The 23,792-nt window shown below is 46.2% G+C and overlaps 1 protein-coding gene across 4 annotated transcripts; it reads left to right on the top strand.

The window, feature by feature from the left end:
* The first annotated feature begins 4,623 nt into the window (after nt 1-4,623).
* On the top strand, nt 4,624-23,792 carry ints14 (integrator complex subunit 14). 4 transcript variants are annotated; one of them, XM_078241163.1, is made up of 12 exons: nt 4,624-4,788; nt 5,703-5,967; nt 12,758-12,865; nt 13,957-14,112; nt 14,627-14,739; nt 16,539-16,681; nt 17,906-17,998; nt 19,136-19,280; nt 20,697-20,830; nt 20,935-21,053; nt 21,511-21,576; nt 22,822-23,792. In XM_078241163.1, the coding sequence occupies exons 2-12, from the start codon at nt 5,746-5,748 to the stop codon at nt 23,071-23,073; spliced, it is 1,551 nt and encodes a 516-aa protein (XP_078097289.1). In that variant the 5' UTR covers nt 4,624-4,788; nt 5,703-5,745; the 3' UTR covers nt 23,074-23,792. The 4 variants fall into 4 exon arrangements, with proteins under 4 accessions (XP_078097289.1, XP_078097287.1, XP_078097290.1 ...); XM_078241161.1 differs by having other exon boundaries at nt 14,621-14,739; XM_078241164.1 differs by having other exon boundaries at nt 4,686-4,885.

Below are 23,792 nucleotides of genomic sequence, written 5' to 3'. Positions count from 1 at the left end.
GTGGGTGTGTGTGTATGTGGGGGGACTGTGTGTGTGGGGTGAGGGTGTGAGTGGGGGAGGGGTTGTATGCGGATATGTGTGTGAGAGGAGAGTGTGTGGGTGCGTGTGTATGTGGGGGGACTGTGTGTGTGGGGTGTGGGGGGAGGGGGTGTGAATGGGTGTGTGTTGGGGGAGTGTGTGTGTGTAGGGGAGGGGTTTGTGTGTGGTGGAGAGGGTGTGAGTGGGGGAAGGGGTTGTATGCGGATATGTGTGTGGGAGGAGGGTGTGTGGGTGTGTGTGTATGTGGGGGGACTGTGTGTGTGGGGTGTGGGAGGAGGGTGTGTGGGTGTGTGTGTATGTGGGGGGACTGTGTGTGGGGTGTGGGGGGAGGGAGTGTGAATGGGTGTGTATGTGGGGGGACTGTGTGTGTGGGGGAGGGTGTGTGGGTGTGTGTGTATGTGGGGGGACTGTGTGTGTGGGGTGTGGGGGGAGGGTGTGTGGGTGTGTGTGTATGTGGGGGGGACTGTGTGTGCGGGGTGAGGGGGGAGGGGGTGTGAATGGGTGTGTATGTGGGGGGACTGTGTGTGTGGGGGGAGGGGGTGTGGGTGTGTGTGTATGTGGGGGGACTGTGTGTGTGGGGTGAGGGGGGAGGGGGTGTGAATGGGTGTGTATGTGGGGGGACTGTGTGTGTGGGGTGTGGGGGGAGGGGGTGTGGGTGTGTGTGTATGTGGGGGGACTGTGTGTGTGGGGTGAGGGGCTGACACAGAAGATTATCCATTAACAGTTTCCATTGTACAAAATGTTGTAATGTTAGATTTCTGAAATTCTGGCACATTGAAATCTGTTCCAGTTTCACTGTGAATGACTTTCACACTATCCCCTCACCAGATTGTGTTTATTTGGAGTTATTGGACATATATAAATATCTGATATCTGATTTAAACACCTCAAGTTGAAGCTGAAAACGCTGGAAAAACTCAGCAGGGAAATATAATGCGCTGAGTCCATACGACTCTTCCATCTCTGCAAAAACCTGCTGAGTTTATCCAGCATTTTCTGTTTTTATTCCTAACTTTTCTTTTTTGTTTAGATATGTAAATGAACAGAGTCACAGGACAACTAATGAACTTTTAACAGAAGAATAAAACATTTATTAAACATGAAAATATTAATGATCATGCACAACTCCATCACCCTGCTTCTATCTTCACAAATGAACACAGATTTTTAAGGATACCACAAGTTACAACATCTATCTTGTACTATAATATTCTCAGTAAGTACACAGTCCTTGTAAATCAGTGGTGAAATGTGGTCAGACACCCCACACTCTGAAACCAAGTCACAGATGCCACCTAATACAACATCTATGGATTTCTTATCAAATCCCCCTAAATGTTTGTCACACTGTTAACCAACTGGTCTCACTGGAATCTGACTTCCACCCGAGTATTTCCAAACTCCACTCTTGAAAAAAACAATTTTTGAAATCTTCCCCCAAACAATGCTTTCTCTTGATGCCTTCACCAATGATCCACTTCCAGGATTTCAATTTCTCCTTTTAGTTTTCCTCTGTCTTGGATTGCCACGTGCATTCAAGCTTCCACAAAATCTCTCAGGTAGCCAGTCACACCAACAGAACACCACCGCTTCACAGGCAGTATGAAGCTGTCACTAACCTTACGATTATCATAGAATCCCTACAGTGCAGAAGGAGGCCATTCGGCCCATCAAGTCTGCACCAACCACAATCCCACCCAGGTCCTATTCCCGTAACCCCACATATTTACCCTGCTAATCCTTCTGACACTAGGGGCAATTTAACATGGCCAATCAACCTAACCTGCACACCTTTGGACTGTGGGAGGAAACCGGAGCACCCGGAGGAAACCCACACAGACACAGGGAGAATGTGCAAACTCCACACAGACAGTGGCCCGAAGCTTGAATTGAACTGTGTCCCTGACCTGTGAGGCAGCAGTGCTAACCACTGTGCTTCCCAATTACTTCACAACAAAAACAGAAAATGCAGGAAAATCTCAGCAGATCCAACAGTATCTGTGGAGAGAGAATAAAGTCAACGTTTTGAGCCAGGATAGAAATAGAAACCCTACAGTACAGAAAGAGGCCATTTGGCCCATTGAGTCTGCACCGACCACAACCCCACCGCCATATCCCTACATATTTTACCCATGAATCCCTCTAACCTACTCATCTCAGGACACTAAGGGGCAATTTTAGCATGGCCAATCAACCTAACCCGCACATCTTTGGACTGTGGGAGGAAACCGGAGCACCTGGAGGAAACCCACGCAGACACGAGGAGAATGTGCAAACTCCACACAGACAGTGACCCAAGCCGGGAATCGAACCCAGGTCCCTGGAGCTGTGAAGGAGCAGTGCTAACCACTGTGCTACCGTGCCACCCCTATGATGACCCTTCATCTGAGTTATTATCTTTAGTTGTAAATGATGGTGGACAATTAAACAACTCACTGGAGGAGAAGGACCTACAATTCTTCTTCCCAGAAGGTGGCAGAGGTTGGTCATTGGATTTATTGAATGCAGAGTGAAATAGATTAGTGCTAGATATCGGAGACAATGGTGATGGTACAGCAGACAGGAAAATGCAGTTTACACCACAATCAGATCAGCCATGATCTTAGTGAATGGTGGAGCAGGCTCGAAGGCCTGAATGGCTTTCTCCTGTTCCTAAGTCCTAAATTCCTATGCACCAATCCTCAATGATGACACAATGATGACACAAAGATAAAGAACAAAGAACAAAGAACAGTACAGCACAGGAAACAGGCCCTTCGACCCTCCAAGCCTGTGCCGCTCCTTGGTCCAACTAGACCAATCGTTTGTATCCCTCCATTCCCAGGCTGCTCATGTGACTATCCAGGTAAGTCTTAAACGATGTCAGCGTGCCCGCCTCCACCACCCTACTTGGCAGCGCATTCCAGGCCCCCACCACCCTCTGTGGAAAAGTGAATCATGTGGAGGGCGTAGAAGGTCTGTAGAGAGATTTGGACAGGCTGAGTGAGTGGGCGAGGATCTGGCAGATGGAGTATAACGTTAACAAATGCGAGGTTATTCACTTTGGAAGAAATAATAGCAAATTGGATTATTATCTAAATGGAAAGAAATTACAACATGCTGCTGTGCAAAGGGACCTGGGGGTCCTTGTGCATGAGACACAAAAACCCAGTCTGCAGGTGCAACAGGTGATCAAGAAGGCAAATGGGATGTTGGCCTATATCACAAGGGGGATAGAATATAAAAGCAGAGATGTCTTGCTGCATCTGTACAGGGCATTGGTGAGGTCGCAGCTGGAATACTGTGTGCAGTATTGGTCCCTTTATTTGCGGAAGGATATATTGGCCTTGGAGGGAGTGCAGAGAAGGTTCACCAGGTTGATACCAGAGATGAGGGGTGTTGACTATGAGGAGAGACTGAGCAGATTGGGTTTGTATTCGTTGGAATTTAGAAGGCTGAGGGGGGATCTTATAGAGACCTATAAGATAATGAAGGGGCTGGATAGGGTAGAGGTGGAGAGATTCTTTCCACTTAGAAAGGAAACTAGAACTAGAGGGCACAGCCTCAAAATAAAGGGGGGTCAGTTTAGGACAGAGTTGAGGAGGAACTTCTTCTCTCAGAGGGTGGTGAATCTCTGGAATTCTCTGCCCACTGAAGTGGTGGAGGCTACCTCATTGAATATGTTTAAATCACGGATAGATGGATTCCTGATCGGTAAGGGAATTAGGGGTTATAGGGATCAGGCGGGTAAGTGGAACTGATCCACTTCAGATCAGCCATGATCTTATTGAATGGCGGGGCAGGCTCGAGGGGCGAGATGGCCTACTCCTGCTCCTATTTCTTATGTTCTTATGAGGTGCCGTCCTCCTTCTTGGACAGTCTCTCAAAGTTGCGAATGATTTGCTTCTACACTAAATATGAGTTCTCTGATAACTGAGAAGCCCAACTATCATCTAGAAGGATAAGGGCAGAAGATGCATGGGAACACCACCACCTGGAGGTTCCCCTCCAAGTCACCCACCATCCTGACTTGGAAATATATCGCCGTTCCTTCACTGTCGGAGGTCAAAATCCTGGAACTCCATTCCTAACAGCACTGTGGGTGTACCTACACCACATGGACTAGGTTCAAGAAGGCAGCTCAGCACCACCATCTCAGGGGGAGTTAGGGATGGGCAATAAATGCTGGTCTAGCCAGTGATGCCCACATCCCGAATAATAATATTTAAATTGTCTTAAACCTGTCATGCTGCAATGATGGGAAAATGTAACTAAATGTAACTATAGTGTGACAGTTTCCATTTTAAATGTGGATAGGAGAAAATAAGGGGATATGTTGAAATGAAATGTGCACAGATCCATAAATATTTCATTTGTTGCAGATAACCTAGGCATAGCTGTATATAATAGTTATATATTCTATAGTTATTTATTATCTAGTTATATATTCTATAGTTATTTATTATCTAGTTGTATATTATATAGTTAGATATTTTATATATTATATAGTTATTTATGTTGCTTTCAGTTCTATTCTGAGCTGTGGGAGTGAGCCAGAGCTGCGGCTCAAGCGGAACCGATGTTGGGGGGAGTGTGCGCAACCCGGAGCGGGAGGCGGCGGACTCGGAGTGCGGGCGGCCCGGGCCGGGAGGCGGCGGACTCGGAGTGCGGGCGGCCCGGGCCGGGAGGCGGCGGACTCGGAGTGCGGGCGGCGGCGGACTCGGAGGACCGGGGCGGGAAAGGCCGGAGGCCGCACAGCCTCGGGCTCGGGTAGGTGCTTCTCCTTAACCCGCTGCCTGTGTTTACCCGCGAATTGGTCCCAATGCGGATCCCCGGGCCCAGCACCGACTGACTCCCATTTAAACCGGTTAGTGTGAGGAGGGGAAGAGCAGCGATTGGAACTGGGCTTTCACAAAGACGATGGGCTGAATGGCCTCCTGCCTCATTCTAGTCGATGGGATTACTGTGATTAATCAGCAAGTTTATTAATATTTTATCATAGTGATTACTGATGGTTCTGGGGAATGTTGTTTTGAGCTGGAAAAGGTTTAATGGAGCTTGGATTATTTTACGAGACAGAAGGAGCAAGTTGGATGTTTCATTCCAACATTCCCATGTCTGTGTAGCTGTAATGTGGAGTTGCCGGCGTTGGACTGGGGTAAACACAGTAAGAAGTCTCACAACACCAGGTTACAGTCCAACAGGTTTATTTGGTAGCAAATACCATAAGCTTTCGGAGCACTGCTCCTTCGTCAGATGGAGTGGATATCTGCTCTCCAACAGTGCACAGACACAGAAATCAAGTTACAGAATACTAATTAGAATGCAAATCTCTACAGCCAGCCAGAGATTTGCATTCTAATTAGTATTCTGTAACTTGATTTCTGTGTCTGTGCACTGTTGGAGAACAGATATCCACCCCATCTGACGAAGGAGCTGTGCTCCGAAAGCTTATGGTATTTGCTACCAAATAAACCTGTTGGACTTTAACCTGGTGTTGTGAGACTTCTTACTGTGTAGCTGTAAACATACACATTATTCCTACCTTCACTGTTAGACACGGGACTTGTGGCAAATCATCCAGCTGGTGTCAGCTTGCTGCTGGGCCTAGGGGTCAAGTGCTGGGTTTGGGTTGTTTGAGACTTGGTGCCTATATTTCACAGATATTCTTTATTTGATTACAGCAAATCCGTATACTCTTGTTTGAAGTGGAGGTGAGAGCCAGCCATGCCGACCGTGGTTTTATTAGATGTTTCCCTGTCCATGACGCGCCCTGTCTCTCTAGAGGGCACTGAGGAATACCAGCGCAAGCACCTGGCTGCCCATGGACTCAGCATGCTGTTTGAACACATGGCGACCAATTACAAGCTGGAATTCACATGTCTCGTGGCTTTTTCCTCACTCTGGGAGCTGATGGTGCCATTTACCAGGGACTACAACACTCTGCAGGTAAGGACTCCTCATTTTCCTCATAGGGCGGCACGGGTGGTACAGTGGTTAGCACCGCTGCCTCACAGCGCCAGGGACCCAGATTCGATTCCCGGCTCGGGCCACTGTCTGTGCAGATTCTGCATGTTCTCTCCCATGTCTGCAAGCGTTTCCTCCGGGTGCTCCGATTTCCCCCCACAGTCCGAAAGACGTGCTAGTTAGGTGCATTGGCCATGCTAAATTCTCCCTCAGGTTACCCGAACAGGCGCTGGATTTTCACAGTAACTTCATTGCAGTGTTAATGTAAGCCTACTTGTGACTATAATAAATAAATGTATTTTCATTCAATGATTTTTTTGACACAAGTTTGAGAAGAAAGATGATTAGAACATTACATGATGTGGAGATGCTGGTGTTGGACTGGGGTAAACACAGTCAGAAGTCTCACAACACCAGGTTAAAGTCCAACAGGTTTATTTGGTAGCACAAGTCACTAGCTTTCGGAGCGCTGCCCCTTCATCAGGTGAGTGGGAGTCGTGTTCACAAACAGGGCATATAAAGACACAAACTCAATTTACAAAATAATGGTTGGAATGCGAGTCTTTACAGGTAATCAAGTCTTAACCTTTACAGGTAATCAAGTCTGAGTGGAGAGAGGGTTAAGCACAGGTTAAAGAGATGTGTATTGTCTCCAGCCAGGACAGTTAGTGAGATTTTGCAAGCCCAGGCAAGTCGTGAGGGTTACAGATAGTGTGACATGAACCCAAGATCCCGGTTAAGGCCGTCCTCATGTGTGCGGAACTTGGCTATCAGTTTCTGCTCAGCGACTCTGCGCTGTCGTGTGTCGTGAAGGCCGCCTTGGAGAACGCTTACCTGAAGCTCAGAGGCCGAATGCCCGTGACCGCTGAAGCGTTCCCCAACAGGAAGAGAACACTCCTGCCTGGTGACTGTCGAGCAGCGTTCATTCATCCGTTGTCGTAGCGTCTGCATGGTCTCCCCAATGTACCATGCCTCGGGACATCCTTTCCTGCAGCGTATCAGACAACATTGGCCGAGTTGCAAGAGTATGTACCGTGTACCTGGTGGATGGTGTTCTCATGTGAGATGATGGCATCCATGTCGATGATCCGGCACGTCTTTCAGAGGTTGCTGTGGCAGAGTTGTATGGTGTCATGGTCACTGTTCCCTGAAGGCTGGGTAGTTTGCTGCGGACAGTGGTCTGTTTGAGGTTGTGCGGTTGTTTGAAGGCAAGAAGTGGGGGTGTGGGGATGGCCTTGGCGAGATGTTCGTCTTCATCAATGACATGTTGAAGGCTCCAGTGAAGATGTCGTAGCTTCTCCGCTCCGGGGAAGTACTGGACAACGAAGGGTACTCTGTCCGCCATGTCCCGTGTTTGTCTTCTGAGGAGGTGTGGTTTTTCGCTGGGGCGCGTCGGAACTGTCGATCGATGAGTCGAGCGCCATATCCTGTTCTTATGAGGGCATCTTTCAGCGTCTGGAGGTGTATGTTGCGATTCTCCTCATCTGAGCAGATCCTGTGTATACGGAGGGCTTGTCCGTAGGGGATGGCTTCTTTAACGTGTTTAGGGTGGAAGCTGGAGAAGTGGAGCATCGTGAGGTTATCCGTGAGGGCTTGCGGTACAGTGAGGTGCTGAGGTGACCGTCCTTGATGGAGATGTGCGTGTCCAAGAATGCAACCGAATCCGGAGAGTAGTCCATGGTGAGTCTGATGGTGGGAAGGAACTTGTTGATGTCATCATATAGTTGTTTCAGTGATTGTTCACCATGAGTCCAAAGGAAGAAAATGTCATCGATGTATCTAGTGTATAGCATTGGTTGAAGGTCCTTTGCGGTGAAGAGGTCTTGTTCGAACCTGTGCATGAAGATGTTGGCATATTGAGGTGCGCATTTGGTCCCCATGGCTGTTCCGAGTGTCTGGATGAAGAACTGATTGTTGAAGGTGAAGACATTGTGGTCCAGGATGAAGCGGATGAGTTGTAAAATTTCATCTGGAGATTGGCAATTGTTGGCGTTGAGTAATGAGGCAGTTGCAGCAATGCGATTGTCGTGGGGGATGCTGGTGTAGAGTGCCAAGACATCCATTGTGACGAGGAGTGCTCCTGGTTCAACTGCTCTATGTGCGTTGAGTTTCTGTAGGAAGTCCATAGTGTCGCGACAAAAACTGGGGGTTCTTTGTACAATGGGTTTCAAGATGCCCTCGATGTAGCTGGAGAGGTTCTCGCACAGGATCCCATTGCCCGATACGATGGGACGGCCGGGTGTGTTTGCCTTGTGTATCTTCGGGAGGCAGTAGAGATCTCCAACGCGGGGAGTACGTGGGATGAGAGCACGGAGGGTGCTCTGAAGGTCCGGATCAAAGGTCTTGATCAGTCTGTTGAGTTGACGGGTGTGTACTTTGGTCGGATCTGCGGGTAACTGTCTGTAGTGTTCCTCGTTGTTCAGTTATCAGTACACTTCTTTGCAGTAATCTGTTCTGTTCAGTATGACGATGATCCCTCCTTTGTCTGCTGGTTTGATGACAATGTTGCGGTTGGCCTTGAGAGCGCGGATGGCATTGCGTTGTGCTTGGGTGATGTTTGGGGCTGTCTTGCAGAGCGGCTGATGAATCTGGTGTTGACGCACCTCCTGACGGCTTGGGCATACATGTCAAGTCGAGGGCAGCAGCCTTCCGGAGGAGTCCAATTCGACTCTTTCCTCTTCGGTTGCTGCACTGTGGATCTCTCTGTCGGCTGTTCCGGTTCATTGGCTGTCTCATTGTGTTCGCTGTTGGCCTCTTGGGGTTTGTGGAAGAACTCCCGCAGCCTCATTCGCCTGATGAATTCCTCTGTGTCTGCTGCGAGACTGATGGGGTCTATTTTGGTGGTGGGGCAGAAATTGAGCCCTCGGCTGAGAACTTCGATTTCATCTGGCTACTCAACACACACTTCAAACACGGGACACAGTGGACAGAGCACCCTCCGTGCTCTCATCCCACGTACTCCCCGCGTTGGAGATCTCTACTGCCTCCCGAAGATTCACAAGGCAAACACACCCGGCCATCCCATCGTATCGGGCAATGGGACCCTGTGCGAGAACCTCTCCGGCTATGTCGAGGGCATCCTGAAACCCATTGTACAAAGAACCCCCAGCTTTTGTCGCGACACTACGGACTTCCTACAGAAACTCAGCGCACAGCAGTTGAACCAGGAGCACTCCTCCTCACAATGGATGTCTCGGCACTCTGCACCAGCATCCCCCACAATGATGGCATTGCTACAACTGCCTCAGTACTCAACGCCGACAACTGCCAATCTCCAGATGCAATTTTACAACTCATCCGCTTCATCCTGGACCTTCAACAATCAGTTCTTCATCCAGACACACGGAACAGCCATAGGGACCAAATTCGCACCTCAATATGCCAACATCTTCATGCACAGATTCAAACAAGACCTCTTCACCGCGCAGGACCTCTAACTGATGCTATACACTAGATACATCGATGACATTTTCTTCCTTTGGACTCATGGTGAACAATCACTGAAACAACTATATGATGACATCAACAAGTTCCATCCCACCATCAGACTCACCATGGACTACTCTCCGGAATCGGTTGCATTCTTGGACACGCGCATCTCCATCAAGGACGGTCACCTCAGCACCTCACTGTACCACAAGCCCACGGATAACCTCACGATGCTCCACTTCTCCAGCTTCCACCCTAAACACGTTAAAGAAGCCATCCCCTACGGACAAGCCCTCCGTATACACAGGATCTGCTCGGATGAGGAGGATCGCAACAGACACCTCCAGACGCTGAAAGATGCCCTCATAAGAAAAGGATATGGTGCTTGACTCATCGATCAACAGTTCTGACGCGCCACAGTGAAAATCCGCACCGACCTTCTCAGAAGACAAACACGGGACACGGCGGACAGAGTACCCTTCATCGTCCAGTACTTCCCCGGAGCGGAGAAGCTATGACATCTTCTCCGGAGCCTTCAACATGTCATTGATGAAGATGAACATCTCACCAAGGCCATCCCCACACCCCCACTTCTTGCCTTCAAACAACCACACAACCTCAAACAGACCATTGTCCGCAGCAAACTACCCAGCCTTCAGGAGAACAGTGACCACGACACCACACAACCCTGCCATAGCAACCTCTGCAAGACGTGCCGGATCATCGACACGGATGCCATCATTTCACGTGAGAACACCATCCACCAGGTACACGGTACATACTCTTGCAACTTGGCCAACGTTGTCTACCTGTTACGCTGCAGGAAAGGATGTCCCGAGGCATGGTACATTGGGGAGACCATGCAGACGCTACGACAACGGATGAATGAACGCTGCTCGACAGTCACCAGGCAGGAGTGTTCTCTTCCTGTTGGGGAACGCTTCAGCGGTCACGGGCATTCGGCCTCTGAGCTTCAGGTAAGCGTTCTCCAAGGCGGCCTTCACGACACACGATAGCGCAGAGTCGCTGAGCAGAAACTGATAGCCAAGTTCCGCATACATGAGGACGGCCTTAACCGGGATCTTGGGTTCATGTCACACTATCTGTAACCCTCACGACTTGCCTGGGCTTGCAAAATCTCACTAACTGTCCTGGCTGGAGACAATACACATCTCTTTAACCTGTGCTTAACCCTCTCTCCACTCAGACTTGATTACCTGTAAAGGTTAAGACTTGATTACCTGTAAAGACTCGCATTCCAACCATTATTTTGTAAATTGAGTTTGTGTCTTTATATGCCCTGTTTGTGAACAGAACTTCCACTTGCCTGATGAAGGGGCAGCGCTCCGAAAGCTAGTGACTTGTGCTACCAAATAAACCTGTTAGAAAATTGCAGACAGCCATAATAAAAATGTATTTAACAAGAATACATTTAGTTAAACTTTAATCGGGTATTTGTGGGAGAATTGCCCCATGCCAGGATTAATCATAGAATCCCTACAGTGCAGAAGGAGGCCATTCAGCCCATCAAGCCTGCACAGACAACAATCACACCCAGACACAATCGCCCGTAACCCCATGTATTTATCCAATTAGTCCCCCTGACACACACGGGCAATTTAGCATGGCCAATCAACCTTAACCTGCACGTCTTTGGATCGTGGGAGGAAACCGGAGCACCCGGAGGAAACCCACGCAGACACTGGGAGAACGTGCAAACTCCACACAGTCACCCAAGGCTGGAATTAAACCCGGGTCCCTGACGTTGTGAGGCAGCAGTGCTAACCACTGTGCCACAATGATTTGTATTAATTGAATTAATGATTTGTACCATCTGGTGACATAAGAACTCAGAAGTGGATCAAGGAACTTCCTTGAGAAATGCTAAATTGTACAGATCTGCTTAGTTAGTTATCTCAGCCAGGTCAAACCTGGGTCATTAAAGTTAACTTAAGTGAGATTTTAGTCAGGATTCTCTGATAAGTGAATGTCAGACATGGATAGGATTGTGTGTAATTCCACTATTGACACTTGCTGCCTCAGCTCACATCTGAGGAATATGTTGTTTGATGCAGTAGCAGCAACCACAATAGTCGGTGTTTTCAGGAGAGAAAATTGGAGGTTTGCTGTGTATTTATGACACTATTCCATCAGTATGTTTTATAATAGGAGATGTGACTTTATTCTCCACTATTTTATTAGAAAGTGAACAGATTACAGGGATCTATTACTCTTATGACTAATGTAGAGTGGTGATTGTTGTTTTCAAATCTCTCTGTAGCCTCTCCCCTTTCTGTCTCTGTAATCTCCTCGAGGTTGGACTTTAACCTGGTGTTGTTAGACTTCTTACTGTGTTTACCCCAGTCCAACGCCGGCATCTCCTCTAGCCTACAATCCTCCAAGATCTCTCTCCAATTCTGGCCTCTTGAGCATCCCCAATTTTAATTGCTTCACCATTAGCATTCATACTGAGGCTCTCAACTCTGGAATTCCCTCGTTAAACATCTCCATCTCTCTCCTCTTCAGGAAGGAGATGACAGCTCAAGAAAGTGCTGAGATTTATGAGAATGATTCCAGGAATGAGAATCTTCAGTTGCAGATAGATTGGAAAACTGGGGCTGTTTGCCTTCGAGGCATTTAGAATAGATTTATTAGAAGTATTCAAAATTATGAGTCTTTATATAGAGAGAAACTGCTTCCTTTGGTAGAAAGGTTGAGAATCAGAAGACCTAGATTTAGGGTAATTGGCAAATGGATCAATGGTGACCTGAGGAAATTCTTTTTCACACAGCGAGTGGTTAGGATCTGGAATGTACTGTCTGAGAGTGTGGTGGAGACAGATTCACACAGCGAGTGGTTAGGATCTGGAATGCACTGTCTGAGAGTGTGGTGGAGACAGATTCACACAGCGAGTGGTTAGGATCTGGAATGCACTGTCTGAGAGTGTGGTGGAGACAGATTCACACAGCGAGTGGTTAGGATCTGGAATGTACTGTCTGAGAGTGTGGTGGAGACAGATTCACACAGCGAGTGGTTAGGATCTGGAATGCACTGTCTGAGAGTGTGGTGGAGACAGATTCACACAGTGAGTGGTTAGGATCTGGAATGCACTGTCTGAGAGTGCGGTGGAGACAGATTCAGTCACAGCTTTCAGAAGGGAATTGGGGAAGCAGCTGAAGGGAAAAGATTTGCAGGGCCATAGGGAACGGGCTGGGAAAGCATCTTTTGATATTTCACTATGTAAAAGGCACTAGAGCAGTGCAATTTATTGTTCTTTGAGGTTTGAAACCTTCAGTATGATGCTGCTGGTTGCTTTAACTCAATTTTATTGGATCTTTTCCAGGAAGCACTGAGTAATGTCGATGACTATGACAAGACTTGCCTGGAATCTGCACTGACTGGGATCAGCAACATTGTACAGGATGAGTGGGGTGTCTGCATTCCTTGTCAGGTAACTGGACCTCTGCTGGCTCAGTTTAGATTAAACTTTCCCATCTCCTGGAGTGTGGTTTTGATATTTGCTGCTTTGTTCTGGAGTAATTTTTGAAATTAGTTGTTCTTGCTGTCAATTTAAGGATTGGTTAAGATCTCTCACCCCCGAGGTATGAGGGGGGAGCTGGAGAATGTGTAACGTTAGAGCTGAATGTTTGGAAAGTCCGTATTTGGAACATGTACATTTGTGAATAGTGGCGTTCCTGCCAAAAGTTTCATTTGCACAGGGGATCCCAGTTTGCAGTTGACTGCTTTGGTGTGGTACGGAATGTTTTAATTTAATAACTGACTGAGTGATTTCCCTTCAAACCATTTTTCATTATGAAATGATTGTGTGCCGACTGCGATGTTGGTTTTTACACATGTACCATGATCCTGCAGTCTGGGAATTAAATGTGACTGTCAGCCACCCTGGACTAGCTTTAGACCAAGGCTCAGTTGGTAACTGAGACAGAGGATGTGTGTTCAAACCCCACTCTGGAAACTTGGGGATAAAGTCCAGCTGACATTCCCACTGCCATATCGAGGGAGTCTTGCAGATGAGACATTAAAATGAGGCCCTGTCTGCCCCCTTGTGGATGTTAGTGAACCTGTGGCCGTACTTTGAAGAAGAACAGGGGAGTTCTTCCATTGTGGCTAATATTTATCTTTCGGCGGCCAATTGCACAGCAAGATCCCATGTACAGCAATAATAACTGGATCAGTTGTTTTAGTGATTCCTCCCTGCAACACAAATAGTGACAATGCTTCATTATCTGTAAAGATCTTTTGGACGTCCTGAGGTTGTGAAAGTTGCTAATTCCTGGCATGAAAGTTCAGCTAAGGTTCTCGCTTCTCGTGGCAAAGGTCAGGGTTCCTCAGGCACCAGGTTCTGAGCCTATGTTGAGCATTTCAGTTCTTGCTGTAAAAATATAGATTATCATCAAAATGAACAACTGTTATAATGATTTAGTACTTTGTGAATAATGAGAACTGAATTAATTTGTAACAGTTGCAGCAAATTTAGACAAAATGGCATTGTTTGGAATTGAAGTTTTTTGTCTTTTTCAGGTGATCCTTGTAACGGATGGGAGTTTGGGAATAGGCCGGGGATCACTCCGACATTCCCTCTCTGTCCTCAGTCAGCGCTCCGAAGACAGCAAGTTCCCACTTCCCTTTCCTTTTCCTTCAAAGTTATATGTCATGTGCATCGCCAACTTAGAAGAGGTATGACACTTCTCCAAAAAAAATGGACTTTTGCTTTCGGGAACAGAGCCCCCCCCCCCCCCCCCCCCCACCCCCCCGAGCTTCTCTCTGCACTGGGCGGTTTATCCCTGTGTTCTTCTCTCGTGTCTGTTTGTGTGTCTGCTTGTTTGTGTATCTGTCTGTTTGTCTGTATGTGTGGATCTGTGTTAATATAAATATTTATTTTAAAAATAGCTTGGTATTGTCTCAACTTCATTTTAATTATAATTATAACTGATACCACAGAGAGGAGATAATTTTCCACCAGTGAGAGTTGGGTGGAAATATTTATCTTGACGTGTAGTGTGTGTATCGACAACAGGGAGGCTGGAATCGGAGGAATGGAGAGTGTGAGAAATGAGGAACAGTGCAATTAGTGGCTGCGACGGGAGTAAAGGACGGTGCGTGTGTACGAGATTAGTTTTGTGTGAAGCAGTTGGTGTTTTCCAGACTGACGGACTGCCGACTCTCATTAATTTCTTTTTCCCAGCTGCAGACCACAGACACGCTGGACATTCTGGAACGTCTGATCGATTTAAACAATGGCGAAGGGCAGATCTTCACTATTGATGGTCCCCTCTGCCTGAAAAATGTGCAGTCCATGTTTGGGTATGTTATTGTTATGCTTGTTTGCCATGACGCCTGTGATGTCCGTGTCCTCACTTTAAGGGGGTTATGTTCCGGCAGAGACTTACACGAGCCACAATCTGTGAGGGTGTCACACATTCCAGCTCAGAATACAAACTATCATTGCTTGGACACAGCACAATGGTGGAGTTCAGTGTTGGCCCTGCTCTCTGCTTCTCCCCCTCCTTCTCCGTGTGCCCTGGCAGTGCAGCAAGAAAAAACTCCCGGATCTAGAAGTTTATCGTTTTGAGGTTTTGCACTCATTCTGTGCAGTTATTTGATTAATAACATCCAGCTCTGGACTCCCAAAGGAAACAGACTTTAAAATCAGTCTTTTCCAGAATTTGGGATTTTCTTTCCCAAAAAGCCGATTGGTGAAGGATTAAACTGGAGCCATTCTTTACACAAAATTACATTTGTTTACAGGGCTGCACATTAAAAGCATGTGCCTCCTATTCCAATTACCAGTTTCAGTCTGTGTATATTTATATGGGGCTCAAGCGAAGCCATCCACCACCTGAAAACAATAAAATGCAATTCTTCTTTGTCTGTCTGGATTCGGGGATGAATTGCACTCAGGATCGTGAGGTGCTGCCACGGGTCTTCATGTGACTGAGAGGCTGATTTGCGATCTTTGGACGCATGGGGGCAGGACATCCCACAGAGCAGTGGGATCTAGAGTACAGGGTTTGCCTCCTTTCCTTTGCTTCTGTATTGCTGCTCTGCCTCATTAAGGTATCTGAACTCAAAGCATGATGCAGCTTGATGGACAAGTTGTTGCCTTTTTGAATGATTGATAGCAAGTTCCTTCCGTCATTAATGTCAACACCACTGCGCTTCAAGGAGCGTTTCAGAGCGTCTTTGGAGTGTTTTCTTTGTCCTCCCTGGAACGCTAACCATTTGAGAGTTGGGCAAACAGGACCTGGTTGGGGAGACGTCGGGACACAGGGTTCAGTCCATCAAAGTTGGTTTTGCCGGAATGTTTGTGGAGCTGGTTTCAAAAGGACTCTGCGGTTCTCCCGTTGAATTCCGAGGATGCGGCAGAGTCATTACTGATGGAATTTCTCTATTGCGACAAAGACTGTATCCAGGGGTTCCTCTGGAAGCTCTAAAGCCACAGTGGGAGAATTTCCTCAGCTACAGGAAATAGGCAATTCCAGAGAATTCATGGAGAATTAAACATAATTAATGGAGTACATCAAAAATCAGGTTTCCAAACAGCCTCTTACGAGAGCATGGAAACTGAGTTATAATTTGTGCACACGAGGCCGAGAAACAAGTTGTCTACAGTTCCCTCCACAAGGAGTTCCAGCTATCCAATAGACAAAGAGAGGAATCTAGACACTTGTGTACCATACAGAGAGAGGACAATGAGGGAGCCATTCACATAATTATCCCACCTTCTATGTTGACTAACCATAGGTTAAGACTTGTTACCTTGCTGACTTGGGGCCTTTGTAAGGAGAAGGCGACAGCAAAACCTATTAATATTAAATATCCAGGTTAGATATTAGAGAGTATTAAATATCCGGGATAGATATTAGAGAGTATTAAATATCCAGGATGGATATTAGAGAGTATTAAATATCCGGGATAGATATTAGAGAGTATTAAATATCCGGGATAGATATTAGAGAGTATTAAATATCCAGGATAGATATTAGAGAGTATTAAATATCCAGGGTAGATGTTAGAGAGTATTAAATATCCAGGGGGGTGAGTTGAACATCTCTTGGTGTCCATCTCGGATGACATTGTTGTGACTGTTTTTGGTGTTGCAGCAAGCTGATTGACCAAGCTTACTCTCCTTTCCACGCTGTGCTGAAATGTGGTCACCTGGTGTCTGACATGCAGATGTTTCCGAGACCAGAACCTGTGATCATTGACGAGGAATTGGAGCCGGTTCCAAAAACTATCAACACAGGTGAGTGTGCTCGGGGAAATCTGCCTGTTGCTGAATCTCTTTTTTGATTCTTTGTGTTTATCGATATAAACAACGTAGGTGAGAAAGAATCAAAGACTTTGCTATTTCACATGTTAGAGCCAGGATTCTGAAGTGCAGTCATGGTTTAAGAAGAGCAATTTCCTTTACCCTGTCCCTGTTCTGAAAGAATATATGATTGATGTGGAACCAGCTGCCTGTCTGGTATGTCTGAGCGATTCAGTTAGGTTGATGGCACTGAGTGTGTCACTGTGAACCATTCGGTTTGCATTCACTGAGGACTGGGTTGCCACCACTCAGTTGTATCTCGTTGTGAATGTTAGCGTAGTGCAAAGGGTTATGTTACTGGGTGAATAATCGAGAAGACATGAGTTCAAATACCACCAGGGCTGATGAGGGAATTTCAAATTAGCTTTTAAATCTAGAAATATGGTTAAATGTCCTCGAGGGATGGAAATCACATGTCCTTACTGAGTCAAGATCACTAACTTTCTCTACCACTGTCTGGGTAAAAAGTTTCTCCTGAATTCCCGATTGGATTTATAACAGGCAGGGTGAGCATGTTAACACTGTGTTAATAATTGCCTGTTGGTGTGCAGAATGAGGAAATGTTCTCACATACACTCCTTGCTGTAAACAGAAAATCTGTCATCACGTTGAGGTTGATCACACTCCAAGTGGAGGAGTTTTTCTTGAATGTGATGATTGTTGGGGACGTGAGCATTACATTGTACTAGCAGACCTGTTTATTTTCTATCTATCATAGAATCCTATAGTGCAGAAGGAGACCATTTGGCCCATCGAGTCTGCACCGACCACAATCCCACCCAGGCCTTATCCTCATAAACCCATGCATTTACCCTAACTAGTCCCCCTGACACTAAGGGGCAATTTAGCATGGCCAATCCACCTAATGTGCACATCTTTAGACTGCGGGAGGAAACCGGAGCACCCGGAGGAAACCCACACAGACACGGGGAGAAGGTGCAAACTCCACGCAGACGGTGACCCGAGGCCGGAATTGAACCTGGGTCCCCTGGCGCTGTGAGGCAGCAGTGCTAACCACTGTGCCATCGTGCCGCCCCTAGTTCAGCTACAAGCTCCTGTTAACAAAATGTGTCTGAGCTCAGGATCAATGAGGTTTGGGAGGCAGGGGAGAACCTGATGTGGTTTTATCTTTGACTTGGTTGTGTTTTTCTTTCACAGAACTGGATATTGTGGGATTTATAAAGATAGCTGATATTGCCAGCCCACCTGTCCTTTCCCGGCACCTGGTTTTACCCATAGCTCTGAATAAAGGTGAGTCTTCACACTTCTTGTATATTACTTGGCACCTTGCGAGTGTCAGTTACACAGGGCCATCAGTGAGCTTTGGATACTATGAATAGGGACAGTGGAGTTATCACTGAAACAGCATGAGGTGTTTGTTTCCATTACTCTATCTGGAGTCCATTCAAAGCGTCAGCCAGGGCTCAATGTGTGGCCTCTCGTCTCTGACTCAGAAGGTTTTAGGTTCGAATCTGAATCCAGGGACTTAAGCACAAAGTCTAGGTTGACACCCATGCAGTACTGAGAGAATGCTGCACTGTTGATAGCAGCATCTTTCAAATGAGGCATTCAGCCCTTACAGGGAAATATTAAATATCTTGTGCCACTTTTCGGAAAAGAGCAGGAAGTTCTTCTGGTGTCCTGGCCAACGTTTATCCTTCAACATCATTAAAACAGATCATCTGGCCATTAGTTCAATTGTGGGATCATGCTGTGCACAACTTGGCTACTGTATTTCCTACATTACAAGAGTGGCTCCACTTCAGGTTTTGCGGTGGGTGTGAAAAGTATGATCAAAATACGACGACTTTCTCTTCTATGTGAAGCTGAACTTGGTCCATTTTGTCAGCCTGTTTATTCCAGGTGATTTGATGTTTGATTTCTCTGGCTGTTCATCACTGACTGTAGTTAACGGATGATTCAAAAGCATCCTGATGATAGAATGAGAAGCCGCTGTTTCTGGCCTTGGGTGAAGCGCAGGCTTTGGAAAAGAAATTGATTTGGCCACACAAGGTAACAGTGGAGAGTACTGCCCCACTCATCACAGCAGATACCATGGAATGATCCCCATGGCTCATCCATCCAGAAACTAATGTCACCTCATCACCACCAGCCAGCTCTTTCTGGAATGGTTCCAGGTTCTTGTTTCCAACCCCTTGTGCAGCTTCCATCTCACTGCATCCCAATATGGACCCAGGATTTGCCTTCTGCCAGTTTTGTGAGGGTGGGAATGGAACAGGAGAGAGACGTGTGTAGAAGTTGGTGTCCTGCAGGATTGAAATGTCTGTGCAGGAGAGTGAGGTGGTGCTATTGCAGTGTGAGGTGCTGCAGCTATTAAAGAGCAGAGGGTGAATGTGACGATACAAAGTGTTTGTTTTGTTTTGGTAGAAGGTGATGACCTGGGGACTGGGTTACCTGAAGAAACTGAAGATGAGACCTCTGCTTCCCAAATTGCTGGAAAGATGCCATCGTTTTGTGTCTTGCTGCACGGAAGCCTCAAAGTAGAAGGGATGGTGGCTATCGTGCTACTCGGGTGAGGAGCTGGACACTAACAAGCTCTGAAATTAGCTAAATGTCTTTAGTGAAACACTTACTCTGTCTATAATTCATGCTGAGAAGGGTCCACGTTGGCAAAAAAATCTTAAAAACATTAGTAACAGATAATTCACAGACCATGACGACTCTTCATACATTCAAAGGCCAGACTTAGGATAGTGGTTCTGCTCCGAACCCTTGCACTCAGCTGCTGCCTTGGTGCAGTAAAATAAAAGCAAAATACTGTGGACACTGGAAATCTAAGATAAAAACAGAAGGTGCAGGAAAAACTCAGGTCTGGCAGCATCTGTGGAGAAAGAAACAGTTAACAAATAGGATTTTGTTTCAGAACAGGTTTTTGTGTTTTATTTTGGTGCAGCGAAGCTCTGTTAAACTCCCCGATTGTGATTCATTCCTGGCCCGGAACAGATCGAATGAGCATGTGTACACCCCCCCTCATACCATTGTGACAATGGATGTCACATTGATATTTCTCCCTGTCCCTGGGTGACCTGGCTGGGCAACGTGGAGAGGATGACACTAGGTTAATCAGTCTATGTCCTGCCCACACAGCTGCTTTCAGTTCTTGCTCGATACACGGAGAGCTTAGCCACATAGAAAGAATCATAGAAACTCTACAGTGCAGAAGGAGGCCATTCAGCCCATCGAGTCTGTACCGACAACAATCCCACCCTATCCCCCCTTAGTTACCCTGCTAATCCCTCTAATCTATCACATCCTGGGACGCTAAGGGTTAATTTAGCATCTCCTTAACCCGCAGATCTTTGGACTGTGGGAGGAAACTGGAGCACCCGGAGGAAACCCCACGCAGACATGAGGAGAATGTGCAAACTCCACACAGACAGTGACCCGAAGCCAGAATCGAACCCGGGTCCCTGGAGCTGTGCGGCAGCAGTGCTAATCACTGTGCCCCCCTCCTTTCAGCTTCTTCAGCCAGTTGGCCTTTCATTCAGCAACAGCCCCAGGAAAGGCTGAGAATTGTTTCCTGATTCGATATCTGAGCAGCCCGTAAGATCCGAGTGAACAAGTAAACCCCTGGTAAAAGCTGAACCATTCTGGCTTTCGGCTTCAGTCCAGTGTTTACACTGACGACTCCCATCTACTTTCCGTAAATAAAAGGATCAACTCTCAAAAATGTCCAGAAGAATTTCTCACTTTATAATTAGTCAGCACAGCTTCCTGAGATGCTTATTGGTTGTAATAATTGTCAAGTTGCTGGGCAATGCGATGAGCAATTGTCTACAAATGGAAAGCGTTGCACACCAAATCCTCTAGCCACTTTGTCTCGATTTCCCCATCCCCTATATAGTGATGAAGTCTGGCTAATGTGGTTCATTAATCTGCTGGTTTAATGATGTTTGTTGTATACTTCTTGCTTCTTTGATTTGATCAGACCAGACTGGTACGGGATGTTGTACTCTCAGGCTGATAGCAAAAAGAAATCTAATCTGATGATGTCCTTATTTGAGCCCGGTCCAGAGCCTCTACCTTGGCTGGGAAAGATGTCGCAGTTAGGGCCCATTTTGGGTGAGTTTGAAATTGGATTTTCTGTAAAACACGTTCTCGCCGCATCATATACCGAACCACCGTGTTTGTTTCTAACTCTGAAATTCTGTTATGGTTAATTTCAGATGCTGAGGAAAATCCCTATGGTGAGGATGACAGCAAAAGCCCCTTTCCCCTACAACCTAGAACAAAGCGCAGTTACGCTCAGAATGTGACAGTGTGGATTAAGCCCAGTGGATTGCAGGTATGGGTGATACTGAGCACCGTGACTGTTTGAGCCCCTTGTCTCACTGTACCGCATGATAATTGGACAACTTTCAGAATATACAGAAGCTCATTTTACGACTTTCACCCAGTCAGTCAGGGACAGAAGTTGCCCCTTAAGAACATGATGGTTTATTTTTCTGCTCTGTGTGCCTGAAGTATATATGTGTCAGAATATACGCCAGTTAAACAGCAAGTATCTATCTGACACTAATTACCCTAAAATGGTCTGTTATGGGCTGTTGGCTGACTCTGTGGTTTTGTGCATTGCCACATATTTGAAGGAGTGGCTGATGTTTGTAGTCTTGCTGTCCTTTCTGACCTTGAAAGCATTGAGCCGCTGGATACTTCCATCAACCAAGTTAACAGATTGAAAGGATCGTGTAGCCTTTAGATGCTCTCTTAGTTGCCTCTAATGTCTTCTCTTTTGCCTTCAGACTGATGTTCAGAAGATCTTGAGGAATGCTCGGAAACTTCCAGAAAAAACACAGACATTCTACAAGGTAAATGTGTTGATCCTCAGTGAATTTGTGCCAGCAAATTTAAATAAAAAGCAGTGTGCAAGCCATCAAATCTAAGATTAAAGGGGGCAAGTTCTACAATCTTTATTAATAAACTCTCTGTTACCAACTGGGGAAATTTGGTTATTTTTTTCCCGGCTAATCTGAAATTTAGCATGTAATCTTTGATCAAGTGTGGCATTATTGGAGAGGCTGTCTGAGCTGATGTGATGTACAGGTTGTCTGCCTCCTCTCAGTAATGGATGGAATAAGCAGCTCCACACTTGGGGTAAATTTCAAATTCTAATCCTCTTGAAATTATTAAAATGCTAAAATAAATGGGAACTTTGAGCAGTTATAGACACTCTTTCCAATGCTGTCCCTAAGCAACAAGCATTGTACTTTGTTAAAGAATTGGTTGCCCTATGGGAATAGATACATTTCCCACTCACCATCCTGACTTGGAAATGTATCGCTGGTCCTTCACTTTCGCTGGGTAAAAATCCTGGAACTCCCTCCCTACCAGCACAGTGGGTGTACCTACACCACATGGACTGCAGCAGTTCAAAGCAGCTCACGTTCTCAAGGGAAATTAGGGATGGGCAATAAATGCTGACCCAGCCAGCGACACCCCGTGAATGAATAAATGAAGAAACCCAAGGGGAATAAGCAGGAGATTCAGCAGTCGCTGACACAATCTGAAACTTTGACCTGTCTTTTCCTTCCATGTGCAGCCCAGCCACATATTGCTAAGCTTATCTTGCAACATCTGGAAATTCTAATATCAGAATTTTTCCATCCCAAAGATTATTTTCTGCCATATATATTGGGTCTTTATCCTCATTTTTAGTTCCCCCCCTAATCTTGACTAAGTGAATTCCCCTGGCTGTAACCTCTACCCAGTTTAGGGGCTTTTGATGAAAACCCGACAAACAGAAAAATAATGGATGAAATAGTCTTTGATTAGAAGCATTTTAATCATTTTTTTATTAGATGAATGGGGCACAGCACCAAAAACCACTGCAAATTCGCAGCTTTGTTACGAGACTGGTGTGAGGAGTAGACATTGTCTTCCCTGGTACGACAATGGGTTTAGTCATATTAAGACTGATAGGAGCAGCACCCCATGTCCCGTGCTGCCCTTGGCCTCAGAATTGCTGGTTTCTGACACTGTCTATTTCTCAGCATTGAGCATGTTTCACACTCTAAAAACAAACTATCCTTCACCCTGTGCAATTCCTTTTACAGGAACTGAATCGGCTGAGAAAGGCAGCTCTTGCCTTTGGATTTCTGGACCTACTGAAAGGTGTGGCGGATATGCTGGACCGTGAATGCACGCTCCTTCCAGACACGGCCCATCCCGATGCCGCATTTCAACTCTCCCATGCTGCCCAACAACTAAAGTTAGCCAGTACTGGGAACTCCGAGTATGCAGCCTATGAGCACAACATTGCCCCTCTGCAAACAGACTTCTCCAGCAGTAATGCTGACAGGATATGATTAGAACAGAGACTATATTTGGTTCACTTTTGAGGACCTTACTTTTTAAAAGCAATGTTCTGCTGGAAGTGCTGTGCACAAGGAGACAGCAAGGGACATGAGGCTGTAAGAAAAAAAATTACTCACACCAGAAGAAAATCTTTTTTTTACAAAATCTATTTTTTAATGAGCTCTGGCTTTTTGGTTATGCTTAAGACTAAAATGTCCAGAAGGTCTTTGCCTTTTCACCACACAGCCTAGCTAAAAGGTTATGGTGGTGTAGACTTCTTGTAGATTCTTAACTAATTCTTCTACATTTACAGACCAACCCAGATGAAACAGTTCACTTGCCTTGTCTCGTGCCTGGGTTCTGTACCCGTTTGTAGAGGAGTCAGGTGTAACTCTGGCCTTTCACATTTGGATTTCTGATTAGAAATGGAGTGATTTAGCACCCTGGGTGTAGTTTATCATTGCAGCTACTTATCTCAACAACTCGTAGCTTAGCCAGACTAAAGAGAAAGATGTGAAAATCATACAGGAGCAATGCCTCAAACCCCTAACGTGATTCACTTAGCATCTAATTTGAGTGTTGACTTGTCCACAGCTGTGTCATTAACTCAACTATTTTCAGTTACGTGTGGACTGTTATGAACTTTACAACATTCATTGTGCATCATGAAAGCATCTTCTCATTTGTGTCAAAGTGAATGAAAAAATAAAAGCTGCAAGTTATTAAAATA

The sequence above is a fragment of the Mustelus asterias genome, chromosome 24 (genome assembly GCF_964213995.1).
Source record: "Mustelus asterias chromosome 24, sMusAst1.hap1.1, whole genome shotgun sequence".
In the NCBI taxonomy this organism is placed as follows: Eukaryota; Metazoa; Chordata; class Chondrichthyes; order Carcharhiniformes; family Triakidae; genus Mustelus; species Mustelus asterias.
The sequence above is the reverse complement of the archived record's forward strand: the minus strand, read 5'-3'. Positions and strand labels throughout refer to the sequence as shown.

What these genes read in the sequence shown, in the direction of transcription:
- ints14 (XM_078241161.1), top strand. Translation starts at nt 5,746, where the DNA reads ATGCCGACCGTGGTTTTATTAGATGTTTCCCTGTCCATGACGCGCCCT. An exon ending in AATGTGCAGTCCATGTTTGG is followed by an intron (nt 14,740 to 16,538) that starts GTATGTTATTGT and finishes TTGGTGTTGCAG; the next exon opens with CAAGCTGATTGACCAAGCTT. An exon ending in AAACACAGACATTCTACAAG is followed by an intron (nt 21,577 to 22,821) that starts GTAAATGTGTTG and finishes TTCCTTTTACAG; the next exon opens with GAACTGAATCGGCTGAGAAA.